The following is a 25,326-nucleotide window of genomic DNA, read 5'->3' on the forward strand; positions in this document are numbered from 1 at the left end:
ATTGGCAATTAGTATTTTATACTACATTCGAAACATTTGATTCAAGGAAATGTAATTGACTGTATCTTAAATTTATTTTGGAACTTAAGGTATCGTTAAGTTTGTTTCCAATTATGAAGTTTCCATAGGACTAAATTTATTTGAAATTTGTTTCAAATATATACATGCACGTTAAAATTGCTATTTAAAATCGATGTAAAATTTTTTAATATTCGAAGACCGCCTAGAGAGGAGACAGAGAAAAAAGGATTCTCTTACGTTAAGAGAAAGGGTAGAAACTCTACAACAGAATATATAACGCAAAATTCATCGCAGATAAAATCACGAATACGGTCCGAAATGAAAGTAGTCGTGTCGTGAAATCAAACGAACGGTTTATGATTTTGCAGATACGCGAGACTAGTGCAAAGCGTTGAAAGCGACGAGGAGGACGAAGCGGAAACCGAGGAAGACCACGACATAGCTGGCGATTAAACAAATCGACTCGCTTTTTAATGAGATACCTGATACCTTACAACTGAAGATCGGATAGCTTTCATTGTTCAAACTCCAGCAGAAAGCCACACAAAAGCAGACACTGAAGCAACGAGACTTGGGGGTTGATGGATTATCGAATTTCGAAATTAATAACTCGCCGAACTCCTGTTTTACACAGCGTAACTCTGTAGCTCAAGATCGTGATCAGGGGAAAAAGTGAAGGGGGGGAAAACATGAAGTACATAATCCACGAGTAAGGATCAAGTGAAGCAGTAACTATTAATTAACATGTTCGATTTCTCAATTTATTTTATTGTGTATTTTTCTATTCCATATCTTTTTTTTCTCTCTCTCCCTCTCTATTGAGAAGAACGCGAAGAACACTTAAAGATGATAAATGGTGACTCGGTGAACGTAAAACTTAAACTATGGACTAAGATTGAAGAAAATGAATCGAGAACAAAATCTCGATAGTTCTTTTAATAATTTTAATCAGCTAAAACGACTGCCAGCCTCGATCTTCCATTATTAATCGCATATGAGATGAATATGATAGCTTTGTTGAAACGAACCGTCCCATCGTCGTTGAAAGAAAAAGAAAAATTCCAGAATACGGGAAAGAGCTTAATAATTATTAATTTAATGATCGTTAAATTTCTATTCGTATGGAAGTCGTTGATGATAATATGTTTACGTGATGTGTAGAATTTTTAGCAGGTAAATATTACCTAGATATATTGTGTAATACTCTCGAATTCGTAAAAAAGAAACATTCACCGTTTTATATTCTGACTGTTAATGGGATTGTCATTTTCTAGTTGTTAGGATTGTTTGTATTCCTTCCTCAGATAGAACTTTTATGGAAAGGAATTAAGCGAAAGTTTCCTAAAAGACTGTTACATACATCTACCGTAATTGAAAGCAATCGAAACTGTAAATCGATTAAATCTATAGTTACATAAGCATTAGTGTGTTTACAGTAATCGAATATCCAAGGTTTTACTTTTAATACTGTGGGGACCAAAAAGAACTGTTGTTTTTCCCAATTATAATCATTTTCTTATCCTGTTTTTAATACAATTAAACGATTCTTACGAATTACTTAAACTTACAATTTCAAACTGGAAAACAAGGTCTTCGTGGTGTTAAAATTAAAATGAATATAAAGTCATACCAAAGACTGCAATGCCAATGAAAATATTAATCGATTAAATCGAGAAGAGGAATTATTGGAAATGAATATATGATAGATTATACTCGTGAAGGAATTTTCCCAGATGGAAAACAAGGAATTGCAATCATGAATTTCAGAAATTGATACAGACAACGACGGCGATTCATTGTTTGTATCACAAACTTGTTAAAAAGCCCACCTAACTAAGGAAAATGTGCTGTACAGAACATATAATATTGTTACAACATTAGTATGTCTGAGAATTTTTAACACAATTAAATAGTTAATAAGTTTTTATACAGTAGTCAATTTTCCACCAGAATTTGTATGCAGACTCATCGATTAAACAAAGATGAAAGTTATTAAGATTACCTATTAATAATTAGTCAATCAAAACAGATAAAACAACAAATTTAATTAAAGATCTGATGAAATGGTACACATAAATCTTAAACTATATGACCTTTTTCTAATTTTGTGTTCATCACCTTGAATATCATTGTAAAACATTGGTAAATAACTTCTTTAGCAATAACCATAATTTATGAACCACTTTCATAATTTATGAAAATTTTCCTGTTCCTAAATTTTTAAGTAAGTTTTTATACATGTACAGCTTTCCAGTCGCATAAAAATACACATCTTATAGACTGCTCATATAAACATGAAACAAAACTTTTTCATATAACATACTTAACTTAAACATATAGAAGTAATTCATCAGCAAATTTAATTGGTGAGTAAGATTCTGTAAAAAAGATATTAACCTATAATTTTTTATAATACCAATAAAATAATATGTTCCTTTTATGTGACTGGTACACACGCTAATACCGTTACTATATAACTTCAATAATTTTCTTTAATTCTACACAAAATACTTGTAAATAAGCCCAGATACTTGCAATGCAATATATGATATAAAATGCATTGCAAATGAAAGTTCATTTTGTATTGTACATTTGTAATGCTCAGAATCAAACCATTATATATCAGTCTCTAAAAGACTTTTTGGTAGTTTTTAAGTAAAATAAACCAAAAGTGGGCAACTGTCATCTGATAAATTAAGAAAAGAAGCGATTGATCTTATTATATATGACATTTGCCCTGAAAAGAAAGAGAAGAAAACTTTTTCTTGAAATGTTGCCATTGTTTATAGAATAATCCATGTTCACTAGCATGTAATAGAAGTTTATTGTTTATGTATTCAATTATGATAAGCTTGTCCAAACTTTACAATTTGTACAATAAAGTTTCTTCAAATTTAATATTCAACTAAACGCATATCCCATAACATACAAATCATTTAGGTTAATTAATAACAATTTGATGTAATTTTCAAGTAAGATTTGAAATATAACTTGTTAAATTATAACATACAAAAAGTATCATTCCATAAAGATTTCAATTTGACTTAACAAAAAATAAATTTATATTAATTTCAAGAAAAGTACATCAGAATTCTTTCTATCAATGTACAAACCAATTAACCAATCAATCAATAAGAAAGAAAATTTACATACACAATTCTTGTCTTATAAACTCCAAATTGTCCAACGATATAAGGAAACAACAAAATCACTCCGCGCAAATCGTATCTACATTCTGCACTTTAACTTCTCTACTTAAACAAATTATACGTCGAAATTTCATTATAAAATCCTATATTATCCTTGATAAAGAATAAATTGTACTTAAATATCCAATTGAAAGTAAGTATATGTATAGACTGAACACTTTTTATTATAGGAACACATGGCGGGATCTCACACGCGCCATCTGTAAACAGAAACAACTGTGGCGATAATCATGTGAAATATGATCTGTAATACCGACTATTCAGAGTTTTTATTACGCCCTCTACGATCTATAATATGGTGCCGAATGTAATTAGTCTGTTTAAACGCGCTCCGTTTATTTAAACAAAACTTTAGTTAGTGTTAGTATTAGTGATTAAATTAATTTATCTGAACGTAAATCAGCATTATATGAACGAGAAATCGTAAGTAGTAAGAAGAATCAGTGTACTCTTACGTATATATGAACTTTAGTTATACGAACCTCTTATCCCGCAACGGTTTCAAATGAACCAAATTCTATCGTATATCTAATTTTAATACGAAAGTTGATAAACTTAGAAACAAAGCATATGAAGACAGAGTTAAATTAAAACACTTCAGCCAATCAATTTTGGCAGAATATTATATTGAATCCAGATCACTAGTATATGGCTTTGACAAAACTACTGTTATTGCAAAAACATCTTCATATCTCCCACCAGAACATCGCGAAGCAAATAGAAATTTAAAAATATCCATACAATGTGATTCGATGCAATGAATACAACACCAACTGAACTTGGCACTTTATCCTCCCTTTTCGATTTTCGTTTCTTAATTCGATTGAAATTCGAATCAAATTAAAAAACAACTTCCGGTTTGAACATCCAGTTGGAATTTCCGGTTTGATAGACCAATCATGGACAATGAATTGCAAATTAACAATTGTTATTATTTGATGTAGAAGTACTAATTGCATCGTGATATGTGGCTACAATTAGTAATTACGTAACAAATAATACGAGCCAATCGTCTGTGAGAGCATTTCTCGTTCTATAACGATAATTATTGATATTTTACCGTACTTGTGAATACCCTTTATTTCGATCGTGGAAAAGAGCAATTACATTTATTTTCATGGTCTTGTACACGTGTATAAAGTAAATGTCTTTTATCAGAACGCGTGGGCAGCTGCTTATACTCAACAAGCAAAAGGCGAAGGAACTTTTAATCAGACACTTTTGTGCAGTTCATTCTGAAATCAATGTTCGCTAATCTATATAGAGCAATCAATCTGTTCTTCAAATAGTATAAGAACTTTAAACGATAACAAGACTGCGCTAGTTTTGTAAGTTAAAACAAATTGTAAAATCACGTACTCGTTATTTTACATTAATTTACTATAATTCGTATTTCATTTCTCGAGTTATACTGGCACTATGTGTATATATATATATATGTATTTGTACGTTCCTTTTTAATTGTTACGATGAACAATTAGTATATTTGTTGTGAAATTAGAACCAGAATTTTAATTAGCGAACTTTAATTTTCATAATCTTTTGTACGGAGGACAATAAAATTCTTAAAGTTCAAACAACCACAAAGAGCGATACAGTATATAATATAAGTGATATCGATGGCACAAATTCACCTTTTATGCAGACGTAAAAAGACTCGTTTAAGTAATACTTACTCGCGAGTTCTCAAATGTGCGTATGGATTTATGCCATGAATAAGATGACGAGGAATCATCGTCGTAGAAATCGCGATTCTCAGGATCCCAGAAAGTTACTGAAACTTCCTGTAATCGAACGCTTGAAAATGAGAATAGTGCAAAAAGCAGATATCTCGTTTCGAAAAATTTATGCTTGAAACACGAACACTTTGTACGAGTAAGTAAGTAGAGAAACAATTTACAGTTCGATAATATTTCGCTTGCACCATTCTCAATTTATCGAGAGATAAAATTGGACATGATATTATTCACATAGAGTTAATCTTCTATAATCTTTTACATGAAGAATCATGTCTTTGAACTTTGATTAACGTGCCCTTAACGAGTGTTAAGATAAATCTTAATGTAAAAGTTGTACGATTGAATATTAAATCTCTATCGACTAGCATCGTGGTACTTAATAAATAATCATTCGAAGTAGCGGAATATCTTGATATTAAGTATACTTTTGTGCAAATATTTCATTCGCTTAGTCATTGTACAATTGCATCTTTGATGACTAGAATCGTAAAATTACCTAATAATCATCGCAACTTTGCACAGGTCCTTAAGTCTTTTACGCATCTTAATTGCTTGCTTTTGATAAAAAATAATTTAATTATCATTGCTTAATTAAATAGCTAATGTTATGTAATAATAATTAAATAACTTGAGCGTAAGCTTTTTAAGTACATAAATTATTTTTTAGACGCGTAATGAAATTATGGACCTTGGCAAAAGTAAGCAACACTCTTCCTTCTGTTAAACATCAAGATTTTCAAAATTATACGTATATTACATACGAATATATCGCGCTTATTAGCAATTAGTCAATTGCTAATTAAACTTGTTTTAATTCGCGTAACTAACAATAACTCCATTCTATCCAAGAACTTGTAATATTCTCGTGTATCTCGAAATAATTCCATTCCTAACTCCCCCAAAATTGCTGGTTCGTGAAGTTTCATAATTGAACGTTGTTCTCTGAGTTTAATTAATACAATAGCTTTCACTTATGGTATAAGGTTATTCCAAAATAGTTTCTAGACTTGATAGATTGTACAGAGAATATGGGTAACTACTAATTGTTTCGGCATTCCTATTTCTAAATATCTATCTTCTTCTTTGGGCATAATTTCGACACCGAGTTTCACCTAGAATATCGAATATCTATTTATAGAGAAATATTGTCTTTTCAACATTGTTACATATACATATTGCAAATTACGTCGAGAAGATTCAAAATATTTTCTCGTTTACTATATCTCTAGTCTTTAAAGTTCACGAGTATATTGTTGAAGAAGGTAGAAAAATATACACTTTCGTGTAAAAAAATAAATAGTTTGGTGGTTATCTCAGAATTTGATTGTTGTATATAATATCTTATTTTCGTACTCAGTTACCATTTATTCAAATACGCATGCAATCGTCCATTGAAAGTTTTGCTTCGGGCCGAGTTTTAATATCAACGCCTTGCAAACAAGTTGCTTTTAGAATTTTTATTTACGTTAAATTTATTACGCTCGTTTCGGCAGATATTCGACGAGGGATATTTCAATTTCTGTTAAATGGTCCCAATATTCTGAACTTCCATATTCCGATATGATAGAAAAATAGTATCTGTTGTCAATAAATTATTTCTATCCTGTTTACGAAATGTTCAATATATTTTTCTCTTAGAGTATCGATGCAATAGCATCGATTAATCCAACCACCTGGGGGAGATGGAAAATTGAATATCGAAGTACATTTACGTTCTGTCTTTTAACAATAACGTTAACAATGTTGACGAACTGGATAGAGAAATGTATGCGAAAGTTAGTTATTTAACCATAAAGATAATCAGAATTAAAATTACCATACAAATGCACCGATATCCAATTTCTTCTTCTTTTCGTCACAAAATCCATTCAGCACTTTATCCATTTTCTTAAAACGTTTTCTTAACACACATACAGCTACGAGCTTGCGCACGATATGTAGTACGTTCGCGTCTTTTACTTTCATCGAATTCACTCCATGAATCACGCACAGGCGACAGTCTCCAATAACGTACGACGAATTTATCAATTATTAGGAAATAATCGAAGACGAATCAACGACCGATTATGGTCGGTTCATCAGCCATCGCAATTTCTTCCGTCGGTGCCTTGTCCCTCTTTCGCTTCCTGGAGAACACTATAAAGGCACAACCCGCGAACAGGTTGCAGAGAAATACTATCCAGGCCAGAATCAGAGAAAAGTCGTACCTCATGGTTGCGCCCTTTGGAAATGTCGTGTGTACATGTTTGCTTTCGAACTCGATCGAGGACAGAAGTACTTGTATCACCACCATGTTACAAGCGGCTGAAACGAGATAAAAACGATGATTGGATCGTTAAAACGTCGTAAGTTAAGGATAATAAAACACAACTTTGAGATCTATTATACGTGGAGCTACTAAAAATTAAACACTAGATCGGAAGTTTACGAGATTTTCTCGTTAATAAAACGAAACATAAAGCGAGAGATAGAATAAAAAATGCAGAAATTCAATAAACCAATAATAAATCTGTATCCATGACAGTTACTAAATTAAACTAGTAATTGTGTTAATTACCACTAATGAAATGTATTCCACCAGCCAATCGTTTGAACATATATCGTGGATTACGAAACGTGTAGATCGAGAAAGAAAAGCCCATCATCATTACGAATAGGCTGATAATCGCGAACGATGCCTGTGTCCTCGAATAATCTGCAAATGATAGATTGAAAGTGATAGATTCAAGTGTGGCGATGCTTTCACAAATTTCTTTTATAATTAATAGTATCGTCTATCTTTCGATTACGTCAAGTACATGTAGGTTTCATTTTGTATAAGGTTCACAATGATAATGCATTTTTTAAACAAATGTCTCCGTGTATTTCGAGCAAACGTATTTCAAGTGGATGATTCCTCGAAAAAGAATTTTAAAAAAGACAGAACAGTACGCTGGTAATTTAGTTTCACTTACTGACTACGGTGTTTAATCCCGGGTTCAACTTGAACTGCTTCTCGGTCGGGAACATGTCCTGATTCTTGCACTCCTCTGAAAGAAAAAAGATAAAAATGTTGGATATTAAATTAAAAGTTAAACTACCGCTTGATTAATGTAGACTTCGACCCGTTGTTTGCAAGCGTGATGCACGAATCAGTTTGCGTTAAATCCCTGGTTTACAGTAATCACCCTATCCATCTTCATTTCTCTCCCAGCTTCCATTTACTATTTTCTCATCCTGGTTATCTTTCTTTGCCTGGAACGCCTCGTTCGTGTCTCGCGTCATGGTGAGTTATTTTTACGCGCAGCCTTTAAACGGAACTGGAGAGACAATGAGACCGTGATCAATATTTATACCACATGATATTTAATCCTTCGATTACGCGAGCTACGGTCGACGAAACGTGAATCCATCACACCTTAGCGAATATGATTAGGAATTTCCGCGTAAAGACGTCGAATTAGATAAACAATTTAACGATAAAAATTCAACACGTGTCGTTTGTGTTAGTACAAGGATAAATTCTGAAAACAGGTTAGAAATGAAGATACGATGAGAGAAATGATCGATCCCTGGACAATTTATGATGATATTACGGTTATCTAACTCAGTTCTGGCATATGCATGATGAAGCACAGGTGTGGAACAGTGGACGTGACGTATGACAAGTCAGTGTACAGCTACAGATGCGGATTCTGGCATAGCCATAATTAACTACAAGGAGTGAAATTAACTGTTTTGGTTAGAAAATTACTCCTCTTTCTTTTTTAGGTCTTTAATTGCTTCGAATCTGCGACATTGTAACGACAAATTCGAAGAGAGAAGATTAAAAATTCTATCGACGATATTTGGCTTAAATCGGCGTATTTTAAAAACATTACGATAATAAGAGGAGTTGCAGCAATTGTGAAAGAAAAGAGAAATCTGTACTCGTAGATTTTTATTTAAAGTTTACCAGGTTAGTGCATCAAAGTGTGAGCAAACGTATAAATTAAGTACCAAGAGAGGTATATAATCGAGCTTGGTTTATTGAGGTATGGTAAATCTCCGGATGACATAGTGGATGAATATCCGCCTTCTTTAAGCAGAAGTGTGATAAATCAAAGTCTGTTGGGCAACGGTGCGTATTGGTTTAACGTGGTGTAAATGATGGAAACTGTAGGCGAAAGAGGGTAACTCTGATCGTTCAACGTTGAAAGAACGTATGCATGCGTATACTTTGTTGAAAATGAATTATCAATGTTGCAGAAGGTCGTTTGCCTAACATAGTGTTACAACTAATGCAATTTTATTCTACTGTTTCTATTTAAAGCACGGGAAACTAACGAGCGAGGTTTCAGAATGCATTTGTTCTTTATGTATATCGATTATCGAACCCGCCTTTTTTGAAACGACGCCATCGTCATTCGGACAGGCGACATATCGTGGCACGTCTCTTATCCCTCGTTCCACAGGTGTGGAATTCTTTGCCATTAATTTGATGAAGATGTAAAATTTCTCAGTAGTCGTTTCCAACGGAGTGTATTGTCGTTTCTGTCACGAGCTCGCCCGAGTCTAAATTACGTATAGCTGGTTTAATTATTGGGAAGGCATGACGAGAGTTGTTCGAGCCAACTACAAAGAGAATAACTTGGCTGTGTTGGGTTTACTTCTTTTTACCATGACTTTGATCAAAGTTAAACTTCATAGACGTAAATCAGTTACAAGGCTCCGTTTTTCCAGTAAATTTCGAATCATTAAACTCATTTTAGGTGACCGATAAAGTATGGCTATCCGATTGAACAGCAATTTCCTTTTTATTAAGTTTTCCACGTTTCACAGCAGACCGAACTTTCCAATATCATGTGAAAATAATATAAAAATGAAATGGGTCGTTCTTTCAAATTTCAACGGTGTGTCGAGAAAATACGGAGCAGAAGGATAATATTCGATAACATTTTTCAAACATTCCATACACTTACTATAGGGGATCATTTCGGTGGAGTTTTCTGAATGTGGCATGGTCCCTTCCACACAACCTCTCCAGAGACCCATATGCTTGTAGATTAATCGTCTACCTTTGCTTGGATCCCCGAGGGGTAAACCTCCTTCATCCGGTGCTTCGACTGTGAACCAGTGATCGGTTCCAATGGCAATCGACCATATGCACACTGACAGGCCAACGAGAACAGTACAACCAAGAAGAATTCGCCTCTCGAAGATTACCTGTACAACAAAACGCACACGAAATATCCAGAGATTTCATCTCGGTCCCGTTTCCTTAGTTTGTAAAAATAAACACTTATAAATATATACAAATATCTAATTATAATATTTTATTTTCATTCAAAATTTTGTTACGTTCGCAGAGAAAATTTAGGGAATCGTTCTATTAGAATCTTTTATCGCACATGCAGTGAACAGGAAGTTGAAATGAAACGGTTAATTATAAAATGAGACGAGACAGAAATAAAAGCAAAAACGTATGATATTGTACCTGATTGTATAACGCTTTCATTCGACTCGCCATTTTGTTCAATCCTTTGAATACCTGGAGTTCCTATTTGGTAGACGTAACGGTCTACTTCTCCTTTGTGGTCCGACTTAATTACTTTGCTTAGTGCGTTACCATATTGCATTCGTTATATATTCAGAGCTGACGTTTTCAGATGGCACAGAAAAGTTTTGATAAAACTAATATCTAATTATGTACTTGTCAGTTTTCCGAATATTCTTAATATTTACTGAATGAATAATGTTTTCTTACAAAGAAATTATCGATATTTCATTAGACGTGAAATTTACAGTGACATTTGTATTAAATCTTTAGACATTCATTTACGTAGTTGTTCTGATTGGTTCGAGATTTACTTTTATAGGAATCAATGAGAAGCTTCCTGAAAGGTTTCAACTTCTTTGCTTTCTTTCTCTTTAATTCTCGAACATCTTCGTTATTTCTTTCAGGCATTCATTTCGATTATTTGTGTCACTTTTCCCAATAATATTCCACTCAGTAGCTTCCATTTCTTTTCTTCTGTTCTGTATTTCGATGATTATAATTTTAATTCTTTAGAACTCTTCAAAAAGAAAGTTTCTTCTTACGATCACTTTGAATTCACGTAGTTTCACAGTTTCGTGAAATGTTGTTTGATAAAACCTGCAAAAGTAGAGAAAAGAAAAATTCATGATAGAGAAGCTGCGTAGACAATCGATACGATAACAAAGAACATCCGAGTTCTTTGACAGTCAATTCCAATCATGTATCCATCTTTTCACAAATCACTTACAATTATTTGGCACGAATTTGAAATTTCCATGGATACTTGGCGCTCTTCGTCGCGATTAGTATACCGTTATTCTTTACACTAATATGGTTATTAACTTTGTAAACTGATCAAACATGCCTTAACATAATATGTACATTACACGTTTATCTAAACATGAAATACACAATCACAATGGAAATTAGAAGGACGAATTTTAGATTCATTAACTTGGTAACAAATTTGTATTGCACAACGTAGCTTGTATTCATCTTCTTTATCTGATGCTTTTAAGATTACTTAACTTATGTTGTACAGTAATATTTTAGTGTTGAGTTGAGCGAAGTTGAGTAGCTCGGACGCCAGTATAATTTTAAAATTCCTTGGCTTTAAGTGTCTTTAGGGTTTATGGCTGAGAGTTGGGCGTAGTCAGGAATAATTTGTGAGCTACTGTCATGTCTCCCATTTTAATTATTTATCCGTTTTATCACCGCAAAATTTGATATGTGAGCCATTCAGGGACCAGATTGCGTAATAATTGAATGGAACTCCTTACAATTAAATTAATGATATCAACTTTGTAATATTCCGATATACAGTGAAATAAAACGCAGTATCTCCTATGCAGACAAAGAAGCTACGAGTTTGTGGTTTGAAAAACGACAATGCAAAAACACGAAGAAACATATATAAGTAAATTATACTACTACGTGCCTGAAATAATTTGGCAAGAGCTGGACCTTCTGCCGAAACGTATCAATTTCATTCTATTCGCCTTTACTACAAGGTTACAGCACGTCAACTCCTCGAAGCAGCCAAATTAAATAATGCACCATGCCAAGTGTAGAATTTTGTTGTCATGTTCTCAGAGAACGCGGGATTAGGAAGAATAATCTCAATGGAAAAAACGTGAAATGTGAACAATCATCCTAGACAACGTGCATAGTCACGTGTGAATTTATTTGTTTTGTCAACGAAATCCACAATTTTGTATCATGCCTGTTCCAACAAAGTAACTTCGTTAATCTAACCAATCATTTGTTAGCTCTCGCGCCGCTATTATGATTGAATATAAAGTATCCGAGCAGTTATGAATGACTGTATTAATTACAATCCAAACAATTTTAATCATAATTTTTTCCCAATCATAATCCTATGCGCCAGTCTAAATGTAAATAAACTAGAACAGGATTAATCGGACATGATGAATGTACGTAATTCCTCCGTCTGTTCGGCTTATAATTTTTCAAAATTGTTGTGAAAAGGGAGACATCGATTCTCGAGTGCAATCATTTTGCCCTTTTATACTTCATCGGCGCGGACAACGACGTTGACAATGCGAAAATTATTTTTGTATCGTTTTCACCGATATGAAATGGAAAATGTGAGAAGGCTATTACGACAATAAATTTAAATTGTCACGATCATTGAACCATCTTCATCCAGGAATCTTAATCCAGAGATCTAGAAAACACTGTCTAGAGAAACTCCTTCGAATTCGTCAGATGCGCGAGAGATGAAAGTTATCGACGTGATGTTTGAATAATTCGATACAGAACGAAAATAGAAAAGAGGCGGTTCTAGCTAGAGATCGTGAATAGAATTTACAGATTATAAAGTAGACAATTTATGGATTTCTTTTTATATTTTTCTGGTTAATCGGCCTATATTCGTTGAGCGTGAATCGTACAAAGAGAAAATAGACACGACGAACGCAGGTATAATACGGGAGTTGAGAAACTAAGTATGAGTCGCATGAGTTGTTTACCAGAAACGGAACATTTTGGCAAGACAACATCGACTGGCAGGCATCGGTAAATCGAAGATTTACTCTATATCGTTTCGTACTCTTCGATGAAATCTACGCTTCAATGAGACTATTTACTAATTAAAGTTTTCCGAACAATTAATTCGTAGCACTTTTGGCATAGAGTACGCAGAGTAAACAATCCAGGATAGGAATATGTAAACACAAACAAAGTATGTATTGCGTTACTGGCATGTGGCGACTGTTTCTCCTGCAGAGTGTTGGCCCGCATCGTACAAGAATAAGTAAATACTGGTAATATCCATTCTAGGAATTTTTGGTAATGAATGTTATTATTAAATATATAGAAATGTAAATATTGATTATACGAAGCAACATATTGTTAATAGTGACTGATATCTATAGGAAAATTGGTTTACATTTGTTATCCGGACTTCTTTCAATTATTATACACGCGGTATAGAATCCTTTCGCTGTTAATTAAAATTTTAATTATGTTTGTTCCACGATCTGACTCGTCCGATACAAAATACATCCATTTTGCTGAAATTGGTCGTATTTCAATAAAAGGCGGTTTAACGCGAACCCCTTCTGCGCGCAAAGAGGCAAAAATTTAATCGATGTCAAGAATACGCGGGTAGGTTTCATATACGAAATTAATGGTAAGGTAAAATGGAACAAAAATGTTTCTTTTTATAGAAATCGTAAATTAAATGTTACTCAACTACTAGGAAAATTCTACTTGTATGCTGAAAGCAATATTTCAACAACAGTGTTTAGAAAACTGGGACTTGTTGTAAATAATATTAAGATTAAATTCGTACGAGATCATAGGGAAAAAGGCTACTAAGAAATCCATTTCAGAAAAGATAATAAACGCGCAAACATATTCTAGTAATGAATTATTATTCTCGATGAATGCTACAACTGTCATATCGTGTTTCAGTTTTAATATCAAGCGATCAAACGATCAGAATATCACGCAAAAGAAACTACCACTGGCAATCGAACGATCGCCAAAAGTATCTTAAAGCCTACGATTTGTCGATGGATGTGTTTATCATAGCACACATGCAGACACGAATTTATGAGACTCGCAAATCGTGAAAAACGATCTTCGTGATCTATCTGTAGACATAAATTATCATGTACAGTCACGTAACACAAAGTAATCATATCAATATACCAATATTCGCTGTTGTTTAAAAATGTTGTAGGAAGTTTTTCCTAAAATCTCTCTTACAAAATGAACCAAGCGGAGGAGAGAAAAAACAGGCTGTTTTGCTGATTTTGTATCGTATAGCGTGTTTAACTTGTGACATATGAAACTACAGAACCGCATATTTTTTTCTTTTTCATCTCTGATCAGAGAATAAACTTTGCAGAATTATTTCAGATCTTTTTAAAACCTAAAACACGTTCGTATGCTATGTTTCCCAGAAATTGAATATTTTTTTTTTTTTTTTTAAAGAAGCTATTTGACGTAATTTTATTTCCCGGGCAAAGTATTCCAATAACATCAAAACATTCCTTTGTGCTTTCAGGGTGGGTGTTTTATAAAAATGATAAATAATTTTATTAATAATGCCATTGCGGCAGATCGTACAGGTATAATATAGCGAAGACAGGGTCATAGGAGGTTCCATCGAGCTGAGGAATTACCGGCATTTGGCCTAGTTTTTACGAAACACGTTCCCTTTTTCACTTTTATGACGCATTAATGAACTTGGTTTTTTGCCTCCACGTGAAAAAAATTCCGTTACGCGAACGTTGCTAATAATTTGATTTTCCCGCACAATTTTAGAATGAATTAACCTTATTTCCATTGGACAGGGTTACTTTCATTCGTGAAACGAGAAGCTGTGTTTTCGGTACAAAATTGGAATCTCTGTTCCGTTCATTAATTTTGCAACGGAGGAAAAGATTGTAGCTTGACTGACATTTGCTAGGAGAAGCTACCAGGAAATTAAAGTTATAATTTTCGCGATATTCCCAAAGAATTATATTTCGATGCTGTTCATAAATTCATTCGAATATGCGATGAACGTTAATTATAATGTTGGAGGCGTGTAACGGCGCGTAAGCTAACAGGATTTCGAGCGAAGTTCTTTTTTAACTTCCGGATTCTATAGTACGCGCGGTGGTCTCAAACTTCTGGTCGGTAATTTATACAGTATTAACAAGAAATTAATTAGTGAAATAATTAGACTTGGCATTATTCGTCAAAATTTGTCGCCAACAATTTCTAACATGTATAAATAGCACGATTACATAATTTTCCTAGTGCATATCCCAAGGCACCTAATGAAATATTACGAATATTTCTGGAAATGAAAAAATAAACACGCACGTAAAAGTATAAACATATTTACAAGTCCATTGGGTAACGACGAAGAAGATTGGCATTTAATTTTCATTCCAGATTCGAACTAAAGTAATAGTGATTTAAACTCTTGTTATTAGGGTTGAGAATAGGGTAATGGCATTATTTACTTATGGATCTTATAGACTTATATATTACGATACATGCTCCATTTCGTTATGTACTTTGTCCTAGTTTAGTGATTATAAGCACTACTACTTAACTTTCAAGTTGATCGTACAATTTTTAGTTGTGAAACAAGTGGCAAATGGCAAATCTTTAAACTGTTGGCGCGGTGTACTATTAAATCACACAAGTTAAGTAGGTTTCAGTGGCAATTTGTTCAAATAACTTCGTTGACTTATTTTGTAATATTACAATGATACGAATTTTGTTAACATCCTCGGTATGCCAGTTTCATTATTTGGTCCTCTCACAACATCGCTGGCCCTTTTACATCACCAGAGAAAATATGTTACAGATTGAATTTTATCCTAACTTCTTGAATGAACGTTCAAAGTTTGGCACGAATTACGGTAAAACTCTATTTGTCCAAGTCCATTGAATTGATTCCCAATAGGAATTTACCGATCTCTACAGTATCTATATTTTTTGGTACAAATGATGGGAATCCGCACTCTTGATAATCGAATTCATTCAATCGAACGATAATGAAAATTTCGGTCAAATAAATGAGATATCTCGTCCAAAGCGTTCAGTAGGCTATGTTAAGAATCCGTCATACCAGATATAGAGACGACGCTGGAAAAAAATCCCATTATAAACTACAAACTAAAGTTGGCATAAATTCATAATTGTCGTGAAATTTACGAACGATGTCGCTGTCCGAGTGAAAAAGTTCCTTGCGCAGAGGCAAACTGTACGAAATTAAAAAACGATCGGTGCCGACAGAGTCCAACCTAAGATTACAGAGTGCACGTGGCTCAACCATTTCATCTCAAAGTGTTAACGATACATAAAAGTCAAGCGTTCGATGTTATCGATGTTCATCGTTTTTCATTGCGACGATGACGTCAATGCACTCGCTATTGTTTTATTCGTTTACAAGCGCAGAACCGCAGAGCACGACGCTGCACACCGGTTTATTTAACCGCAGCTGCAGCTGCGCATACTGCGCATGGAGTTATAAATGCTGACAAAGCGAACCGTGCAACGATCTGTCAGACTGTAGACACGACACCCACAGTGGCTATTTTTGAATATCGCCGCCTTTTTTCCTCCCTACGCCGTTCTTTTCTAATATTTATCCGCCTTTTAATGTACCGAAATATATGGATCACCTGTTCATTCGCTGAAACGGACCAAATACTCTCCAAATCGATGTAGAACTTCTTAACACTACAATTACCAGACTCATTAAAATGACTAATTCGCAATCTTTCATAGTTGTTTCGAAAATTTGAATGTTTCTTTTTTTTTTTTTATTAAGTGCACTGCCATAAATTTCTGCCACAAGTTCAAAAAGCAATTCGATTGCTTCGAGTCTGTTATCTAATCTACTGCAAAGTACCTTAAAAGTGAGTGATAAAACTGTCACGAACAGTCTTTACAGCTGTCTGATTTTTTATCTCGACCTGTTGAGTTTCTCTCTTCAACTTTTTCTGCTTCAATAGTACATAAAACATAGATCTACGTAAACATATGTAAATCTGTTTCCCATCGGTACGTATTCGAGTTTCCGAGGAAATATTAGAAAAATAAAAGGAGGTGGAGGAAATCTATTTCTTCGAGCCTGTACCTTGAACAACGAGAATAATAAAATTTGCACAACAATGACTATAAGAATCGACGTAAAAAATATTTGGCCCACATTCAGAGTCTATTGTTACGATTGTGAAATCTTTCTCAAACGAGCTTCTTAATGTCGTGCTGTAAGGATGACTTTTACAATCACGTTGTTCGCCAAATTGTTAAAAACGAACAATTTTACGACTCCGTTACGTTGAAGAAAGGGGGATACTTTTCAATAAGTTATAGAAGGGAGAAATAAGAAAGCGAAACGGTCGATTATTCCGCCGTTTGAAAGCAGCAACTTCTTTTTCATCTTCGTTTCAAAGGTAGAAAACTAAAAAGATAAAAAGAACCTACCGGACAGGATAGCTTTTGCCAAAGGAGCAAAATAAAAATGATAGAACGAATGCCACTGAGACAATGACGTTCCGAACGAAATGTTCGTCGATTTATCGTCATCGTAGCGTCCTCGTCTCCTTTTTTTCCTCTTTCCTTCCTTTCTCTCTCTCTCTCTCTCTCTCTCTTTCTCTCTCTCTCTCTCTCTCTCTCTTTCTCTCTCTCTCTCTCCGTCTCATCCACTACGTCGATGATTGATCGTTGTGGATGGCAGAGGAGTTTATGGGACTTACCGTCGAATATAACGGCGAAACACGAAGTTACAGCGTTCCTAAATTTCCGTCGATGCTATTCTCGCCCTGAACCGTCGAAGACAAGCGGAAATACACGGACGTCTGCTTAGAATAGAATCAGAGCCAAAGATCTGAGGGGTTTGTTTGCTCATGAGCAAATTCAAATCAACGAACACGATGACTACCTGACAGGAACGTCATTGTTGCTCTCTAAATGCACCGTACCTATCGATCGATCTAAGCGTCTGTGTCAATTTATTATTGGCCTACATTCTCGATTCATTGTAATAGAAAATTCAACACCCGCCAGACTAGTCAGCAATCGTTCGTGCTTCAACGCGGTTTCAAGCGGATCAACCGATAGAAAGGAGACACAAGGATAACAGAAACGAAAGATACCGAGAGTCTTAATCAACTTTTAGAAAGTGCGAAGTCTTGTAAATAGGAAAATGTATAATTTTGGTATTAATAACGGCGATGCTTTAATATCAATAATAATAAATTTGTCATTCTTTAGTACTCTTTTGGACCTTCCAATGTTGATAAATTAATCGAAGAATGCGCAAAAACTATGATATTTTATTCTCAAGAAATAAAGTAAATCAAAATGGTAAACATGTAAGGAAATTTTGCAAGGAGATTTTTCAGTAAAGTTGGTTTCGAAACTTCGGCAAAAATATTGATACACGCATTTATATGCATATAAGCAACGGAATTTTTCTCCGAGTTCTGAGAATTTTTCAAAGTACGGGAAATACAATTTCGTTCTGGTATATCGGTTTATACAAGGTAGTTGATCTGACAGGAAAGTTGCTTTCCACGTTATGACATCATTTTAGTCAACTTCATACACTTCGAAGGAAAATAAATACGAGAATAACATACAAGCTAAGAAGCACGATTGTTGACAAGAAGTAAAATTAGCAGGAAGAATAATAATCTTACGTCGAAGGCGTCACGGTGAACTTCAAAACTTTCTATGTTATAATTATAAATCGAAATTTCGTAATTATCCTCGTCATGCTCGTTCAATATTTACTCCTTTCGGAAATGTAGAGATTTTATCAATAATTACGTTGATGTCTAATCGTTGGAAATTTTAGTGAATCAAGGATAATACTCAATTGCGTATTTACACATGTCAGCAAGCTGCCAACTCCCTTGATGGAATCCCTTGCGGATCGCTAAATGCGATTAACACTAATTACTAACGCATCGCGTGCTACGCGAGACACGGTGTTGGAAACACGTCGGAAATTACCAAATATATTAATTACAGTTTCCCGAAACACTAAACATGTTAGGTAGTTCCGATTAATTAACCGAAACCGACAGAAGCTTTCGATTAATTTCACAGATAAACACCGATACCGTCTAGGGTATGAGATCTAAGAACTCCGACCGAGCGTTTGAAATAAAACTCCTGAAACGAATCGATCAATTTGCGCGTGACAGGTATCTCTCACATATCTGACAAATCGATCCACGTAACTCCCTGGTAAATTGAGAAGACAGGGTAACGTTAATAGGCGATTGACACCGAGTAGAACGTCGACACGTGTCAGTGCAGATCGCGTGCGTATACTCAGCCCAACCCGACGCGACGCGACGAACGAGCCTCGAACTCGGAGCGATCGACCAGCCAGTCTTCGCCAGAAATAGGTCCCTGGCAGTAGTTATATTTTTAAATAATTTCTCGACGACCTACGACAATTGCGTGGCACGCAGCACGTTTTTGTTGATTAAACTCGCGGCTCTTATCACTCGCGATCTTTCTTTAAGTAACACCGATGATAAAATAATTTCGTTATTATCCAGAATATGTATAGTATAGACTTTGGAAATATTTTTGCCAACTTTTCATTCTTCTGTGGCTTCTTAATAACACGCTCGCACTTCGTAGCTTCGGAGAAATGGAAATTTTTATACAGCCAACTGGAATAAAAACTGGACTAAAAAAGGAACAAAGTTACTTTTCACGACGGGCTTTTGTCGCTTTATTCTGTCTCATTTCTACGAAATAACAACTTTTTTCGAATAATATATTTCTCAACGATGGAATCCGATTGCTACGAAATAAATCCCACGCCTAGAATTTCAAAGCTTTTAAAATTTCCATACAGCTTTGAATCATTTGAAACACGGACGAAGTACAAACATATTCCGGTTGTCTAAAGTCTAAATGTTTTTCATTTCGACGCGCAAACTGTTGCAGTCGTATATTATCTATGAGGAAGAAAAACGGTCACATGTCAGTCGATAAATACGAACGGAAAGAATTCACAGTTCAAAGCCAATTCGCTTCATCTATGTATCACGACAGTTCCAGCTTCCTCTGTTGCTATTTTTCGCGTCTTTCGTCGATTCGGTTCATTGTATCGAATTAATTTGTAATTCCAGTAACATTGACCAGACTCCTTACAATCTGTTCTCTCCTTTTGTTTTTCAAACTGCTGTGTTTTAAAGGCTGATGTATGCAGTCCGTCTGTTTTGGTTGGACGGTATAAATACAATGGTCAAAAGCTGGGGAGCTATCTTCGAGTAAACACAGACGTTTCCCGACTTCGTTGGTTGGCACGAGAATACGTGAGAAAATTCAGAGTAGCGGTACCTTGAGATGACCGTAAGGATTTACAACGTGATTAGGGTAAGAAACGAGGATTTCCGTCAAAGGAAAGGCTGAATCCTTTTCATTCAAATGGCCATGTAACGAAGATAAGAGGAGTTTCCCCGGGGATAAGAGCACGCTCGGAAATTTTCTTAACGGCTGTTTGCTAACTATGCGGAACTACAATCGTGTCGAATAGAAAAATTGCCGGCGGTAATATATTTTATATGTTCCGCCTCTCGAGAACAGATAGTATTTAAAATCGCTAACCACGCTAATAAATGAACGTATGAATAGGATAATGGGATGACAGAGATAAAGTTAATAGAGAGAACGGTAATTCCGTTAACGCTAACGACATTATCAAGCAGAGATTAAACATGCAGAAGGATTGTTAATGGTGGTCTTAATACGCTCTTTTTGCTACTTCGTCATTTAGACCTCCTTCTGTCTCACGCTTTAATGTGCTTACGTAACAGCTCCATAATATAGGACAGAAATGAAGAAATGTTAGTCACGTAGCATTATGATTAGCTTGAGATATTTTTAAAAAATTTAGCAGACCAGTAACACATGGAAGCGTGGTATTTTTCACGGATATGAAAATGATAGATAGGCATACTATCTTTATCAAGCTTTGCTAACTCCGTTAAATAACTAATCCAAAATTTCTACACGGCGTTATACCGTAACATATCTTCCGATAAAATTAATAAATCAGTATAATTTGGCAAGTACATCAGAGGTGCTAGCTGACAGTAACGAAATATCGTACAGAAAGAAACACGAGATAAATTCAGCGGGATTTGCAAACATTGTAAGACGTATACGCATTCATCCGATCTTTAAGAATGAAAACAGCTTGGAATTTTTACATCGCAGTTAATAATTCGAGAAACGATAACAAATTACATCATTATTGACCGAAAGCGGTTTCTCAGATTACGAAAACTTTTCATCGAAATAAGATCATTCATCTTTACTTTCGAGGATATTGACAATGTCTCTCCGCGATTTACAGTAACCGTAAATAAATTACTAATAACGTCCGTAAAGTTCAAACGGGTAAAATACGTGAAAATTTTGGGCATGAACGGGCGCGTTCAAAGGAACATACCGTCTGCCAAAATTCGCTACCAACCGGTGACAAAAATATTCCTAAACAAATGATTCATAAAGATAATCACATTTATCATTTGATAACGTTTAGTAATGGTTCTGATCTAAAATCGGACTAGAGGGTCTGTTACCGAACCAAATAAAGCGTTACGCCTCGTCGCCGAATATTGCAAGCGCAGAAGAAATAATTGATGCTGTTGAAGCGCAGCCAATTTTCACAGGACTCTCTGTGCACTCATATATTCGTTAACTTGACGATAACAAATACGATACACTCTCTTGGGCGAAATTGATAAACATATCCCTTTATCACTCATTATTAATTAAAACCGGAGAAAAATTTCAAAGCATTTTCCTAATTCCAACTGTGCTGAATCTTCTACTTTTGTTGTAGATTCAAAATTTATATTACACCGATCGAGTGATTTTTCTATTTTATTTATATTTCGCCACTTTTGTTAACAGCTTGTTCAAGAAACGTTCAAAATAACGTATCGAAAAAGTAAAACCTTTACAAGTCCTTCGGATGGTGGATAAGCAACGAAGCTCATTTGTGCTTTCAACCGTGACACCTAAACTGCGAATATTTTCACATAGAACGTCTAGTAGCTGTAACTGATTTATCGCGTTTGGTCAGTTTTCATCTTCGTGTGTGAACATAAACCGTCGAACAAAAGACATTCGGTGACCCGTGACAAATCCTTGCTATAAGCAGTAAAAACCACCTTACTATCGTTGCCTGCAAAAGAATCTTACGCATCTCGCGACAGACATAAAGATTTGTATACATTTGTAAAGGTTGTAAAGATTTTTATATAACACAGCGAAGAAATAAATCTTTGTACTTCAGGGAATACGACAGAAAGTAAGGAGGGTAACAAAAATGTTAATGATGTTCTGCGTTGTAAAAGTAAAATGGGATTTTGGTAATGTGAAAAATAGTAGCCTGAATGTTGTTATTGTGAATGGCACCAACTGTAGGGCACGATTACTGTTTAAAACTGATTATAACTTCTGCCGTATTCTTGAACTGTTTGAAGAACGAAGGACAAAGAGTAAAGAGGACACGAAAAAAAAAGAAGCGATATAGTGAAAATAGTATAAATTGATTAAACATAAAAGAAAAATAAGTAGAAAATGTGATATCTTTTACGTTTAAAAAGTTTTACGATCGTTTTGTAAAGAAATTTGATCTTTGATCTAGAAATGTAAATTATTTTAGGTTTCAATAACACACGTGTCCGGAAAAGAAATTAAATTGACACCTGACATATAAAATTACTGTTCCTCTAACACGTTATGATTTTAAACGTGATAAAAGCTTCTGCTGTTGGCCAGGATCAAAGGAAAATCAAGAGAAATGCAATATCGAATAACGCAATCGCTTCATACTAATTGCCATTAGCCTGCTGATTGGTAAGCAAAGTTACGAGCAATTTCCACCTAGTATTAGGACGCGATAATCAGCATTTCCTTCATTAATCCTCAAATCCTCGACGAGGATGCCGTTATAAAGATTTCGTTGCGCCAGAGCAGAGGTTAATTAGGGTGGCGTATAAAATGAAAAGTTCAAGGTACATTACAAAGTCTGTTGTCAGGAAAGTCATCGGCGTTAGTACTACGCGTTTCAATGGCACTTTATTTGTTCGAGAAATTCATACGAGTCCTGGTCGAGTGAACAAAAGCGTGTCAATGCCATTCCACGATGATTATTATCGATCTCAACCACTGTGAGAAGAATTTATGTGTTATACATATACCGTGATTATTATCGTATTACTTTTTAATGGATTCACCGCGGGAATAGAATCTATGTCTCGTATTTACAAAAGTGGAAAAAAGCGTGATATTCAACTACCATAACGTATCGCAATATACATCTGGATTCATTCATAAATTATATACATAGAAACAAGTACGATCTTTCTTTTTTTTAAATTACAGCAAATCGTTCCATAGATTTTAAGTAAAGTAAATAATTTGTAAAATGCAAATAAAAACGAGATACAGCGATTTTCCGAAGCTAAATCTCTAGTTTTGATTTCAACAGCTTCAAAGAAAAGTTCCTGCTATTGTGGTGCGATGTATGGGGTTCGCAAGATGCATAAAGGAAATTTAGCCAGAGGGTGGAAACCAGGGGTAGACGAATATCGAACCCACACACCACAGCCACGTTAGGGTGAAAATTCCAAACTTAGCCCGCAGTCAATTTACAAGTTACGAAAGCTAGTCGTAACATGCGAAACTGCTGTTTATCACGTGATAAGAGGTAAAAAGTTTCGTGGAAAAATTTCCTCGTACGAGCGTGATTATCGAAACTCGAACGATTGGAATATCGTTGTTTACGATATCGAGAAAATATTTTGCATTCTAAGTACATATAAACTTCTTTATGTATATCCAATATTCCAATCGATTTTCTCCCTGGTCGGATTATTTAAAGCCGTAGCTGAACAATAACAACATAAACAGAAACAATGTATCCGCAAAATTTCGTCGAATTTTAAGAATCACGGTGTGAAACCAAGTTGTAAATAGAACGAGAAGGTATTCACCTCGCAAAGATCGACGACGTTAATTCTCGCAAACAAAATATGTACTCTGGAATAATAAAATTCCCGCGTGACAAAAAGGTAACATTCTAAGTACTCGACGTTGACAAAGTAATTTTAGGAAGTACCAAAACACTTATTTCGTGACGGCCAACAAAATTTTAATGAAATTTCTGCAAAGCAGACTTCTACTTTTTCATTATGACAGTACCTTTGGACATAAAAAGCTTCTAGACCAGAAGATACTATTGTATAAGACCTGCTGAGTTACTGACGCTATAAAATTTTTCCTAAACTCAAACCTTCTTTCGTTACTTTAAATTAGTTTAAACATAGCATTGTATAATTGAAAGAAAACAATATTCCATAATTCCTTCCACGTTTGATGACAAGCAAATAACAGAAGAAGACTGCGGTTGTTTATGCATTTCAGAAAAATTTAAACTGTATAAAAATATACGGAATATACATGATATAGAGAAGCGTATAAAATATTCAAAATAAAGTACTCATTACAGTATTAGCATAATAATTATAAAATTATGAATATGCATAAACATCTACAATCCACGTATAAGAACGTGTGAGAATGTTTTATGAAAACAATATATAATTACCACTATAAAAACAGTAACGTAGATGGTTTAAAATTGCATACTGCATGGTTTAAAACGGAATAAGTATTGTATACTGTAGCAGCGGTGCTGGTATTACGTTTCCGTTGAAATCGTGTTCCAACAAATCTCTTCTGCATGCACGTTTCCGATTAAACAAACCTCGTAACACAAACGATCGACACGTGAACCGACATGAAATTTCGCGGCGGCCACACGTTTAGCCACGGATCGGTGTCCGCGAGGTGGGCAACATCAAAAATAAAGTCAAAGCGGCCGCGTCGTAGTTGTCGTGGCGTAAAAAACGGAGATTACGAGGCGCGGAGAGCGAAAAAATCAAGATTCATGCGGCATGGCGTAAGAGAAACAATAAGCGTGGAAGGAAAGCGTGGGTGACTGTTCAACGAGGCACCTCGTTGACACGTGTCCGTATACCACGATTCGGACTTCCAGCTCTACTGTCGACTTTACCTCGATCTTTCTTGCGTCTGACGATGTGTTTCGATGCCCGAGACGACGCAGAATTCCTTCCACTGGCGAGTTATCCGGTTTCGTCTCGTGGAACTCGAACGAGTTCGAAATAAACCGCGAGGGTAAACGTACCACCTACACACGTTGCCGGTTGGCCCGACACTGGTCGTACACTGACTACTTGCTGCGTGGCTTCGCAGCGGTGAGCGGAACTCCCAGTGGGGGTAGCGACAGGAAATGGAACGTGGGGAAACTGACGAA

General features: G+C 35.1%; 2 protein-coding genes and 1 long non-coding RNA gene across 5 annotated transcripts in view; 2 read left to right on the top strand and 1 right to left on the bottom strand.

The window, feature by feature from the left end:
* LOC100643828 (voltage-dependent calcium channel gamma-7 subunit) overlaps nucleotides 1-2,919 on the top strand; it is a 39,568-nt gene extending 36,649 nt beyond the window's left edge. The window contains exon 9 of the mRNA XM_003400868.4: nucleotides 390-2,919. The gene's annotated coding sequence lies outside the window, so the exon portion shown is untranslated. The remainder of the gene's footprint in view (nucleotides 1-389) is intronic.
* Nucleotides 2,920-4,292: 1,373 nt separating this feature from the next.
* Nucleotides 4,293-25,253, bottom strand: LOC100643300. Of its 3 annotated transcripts, none has more exons than XM_003400863.4 (6): nucleotides 25,066-25,253; nucleotides 10,425-11,084; nucleotides 9,910-10,153; nucleotides 7,924-7,998; nucleotides 7,527-7,664; nucleotides 4,293-7,273 (listed from the first exon to the last, which is right to left on the bottom strand). In XM_003400863.4, the coding sequence occupies exons 2-6, from the start codon at nucleotides 10,455-10,457 to the stop codon at nucleotides 7,023-7,025; spliced, it is 741 nt and encodes a 246-aa protein (XP_003400911.1). In that variant the 5' UTR covers nucleotides 10,458-11,084; nucleotides 25,066-25,253; the 3' UTR covers nucleotides 4,293-7,022. The 3 variants fall into 3 exon arrangements, with proteins under 3 accessions (XP_003400911.1, XP_048268051.1, XP_048268052.1); XM_048412094.1 differs by lacking the exon at nucleotides 25,066-25,253 and adding an exon at nucleotides 24,598-25,023; XM_048412095.1 differs by lacking the exon at nucleotides 25,066-25,253 and adding an exon at nucleotides 17,702-17,721.
* Nucleotides 7,203-10,207, top strand: LOC125386324. Its single transcript, XR_007226365.1, has 2 exons — nucleotides 7,203-7,314; nucleotides 8,483-10,207. It is a non-coding gene; the product is annotated as an uncharacterized LOC125386324 (long non-coding RNA).
* Nucleotides 25,254-25,326: the final 73 nt, after the last annotated feature.

This window comes from Bombus terrestris, chromosome 14 (genome assembly GCF_910591885.1).
Source record: "Bombus terrestris chromosome 14, iyBomTerr1.2, whole genome shotgun sequence".
Lineage (NCBI taxonomy): Eukaryota > Metazoa > Arthropoda > Insecta > Hymenoptera > Apidae > Bombus > Bombus terrestris.

Coding starts and splice junctions, on each gene's coding strand:
- LOC100643300 (XM_003400863.4), bottom strand. CDS start 10,457: ATGGCGAGTCGAATGAAAGCGTTATACAATCAG. Junction 7,665..7,923: donor GGGATTAAACACCGTAGTCA/GTAAGTGAAACT, acceptor TATCATTTGCAG/ATTATTCGAGGACACAGGCA. Junction 7,274..7,526: donor TGGAATACATTTCATTAGTG/GTAATTAACACA, acceptor ATCTCGTTTCAG/CCGCTTGTAACATGGTGGTG.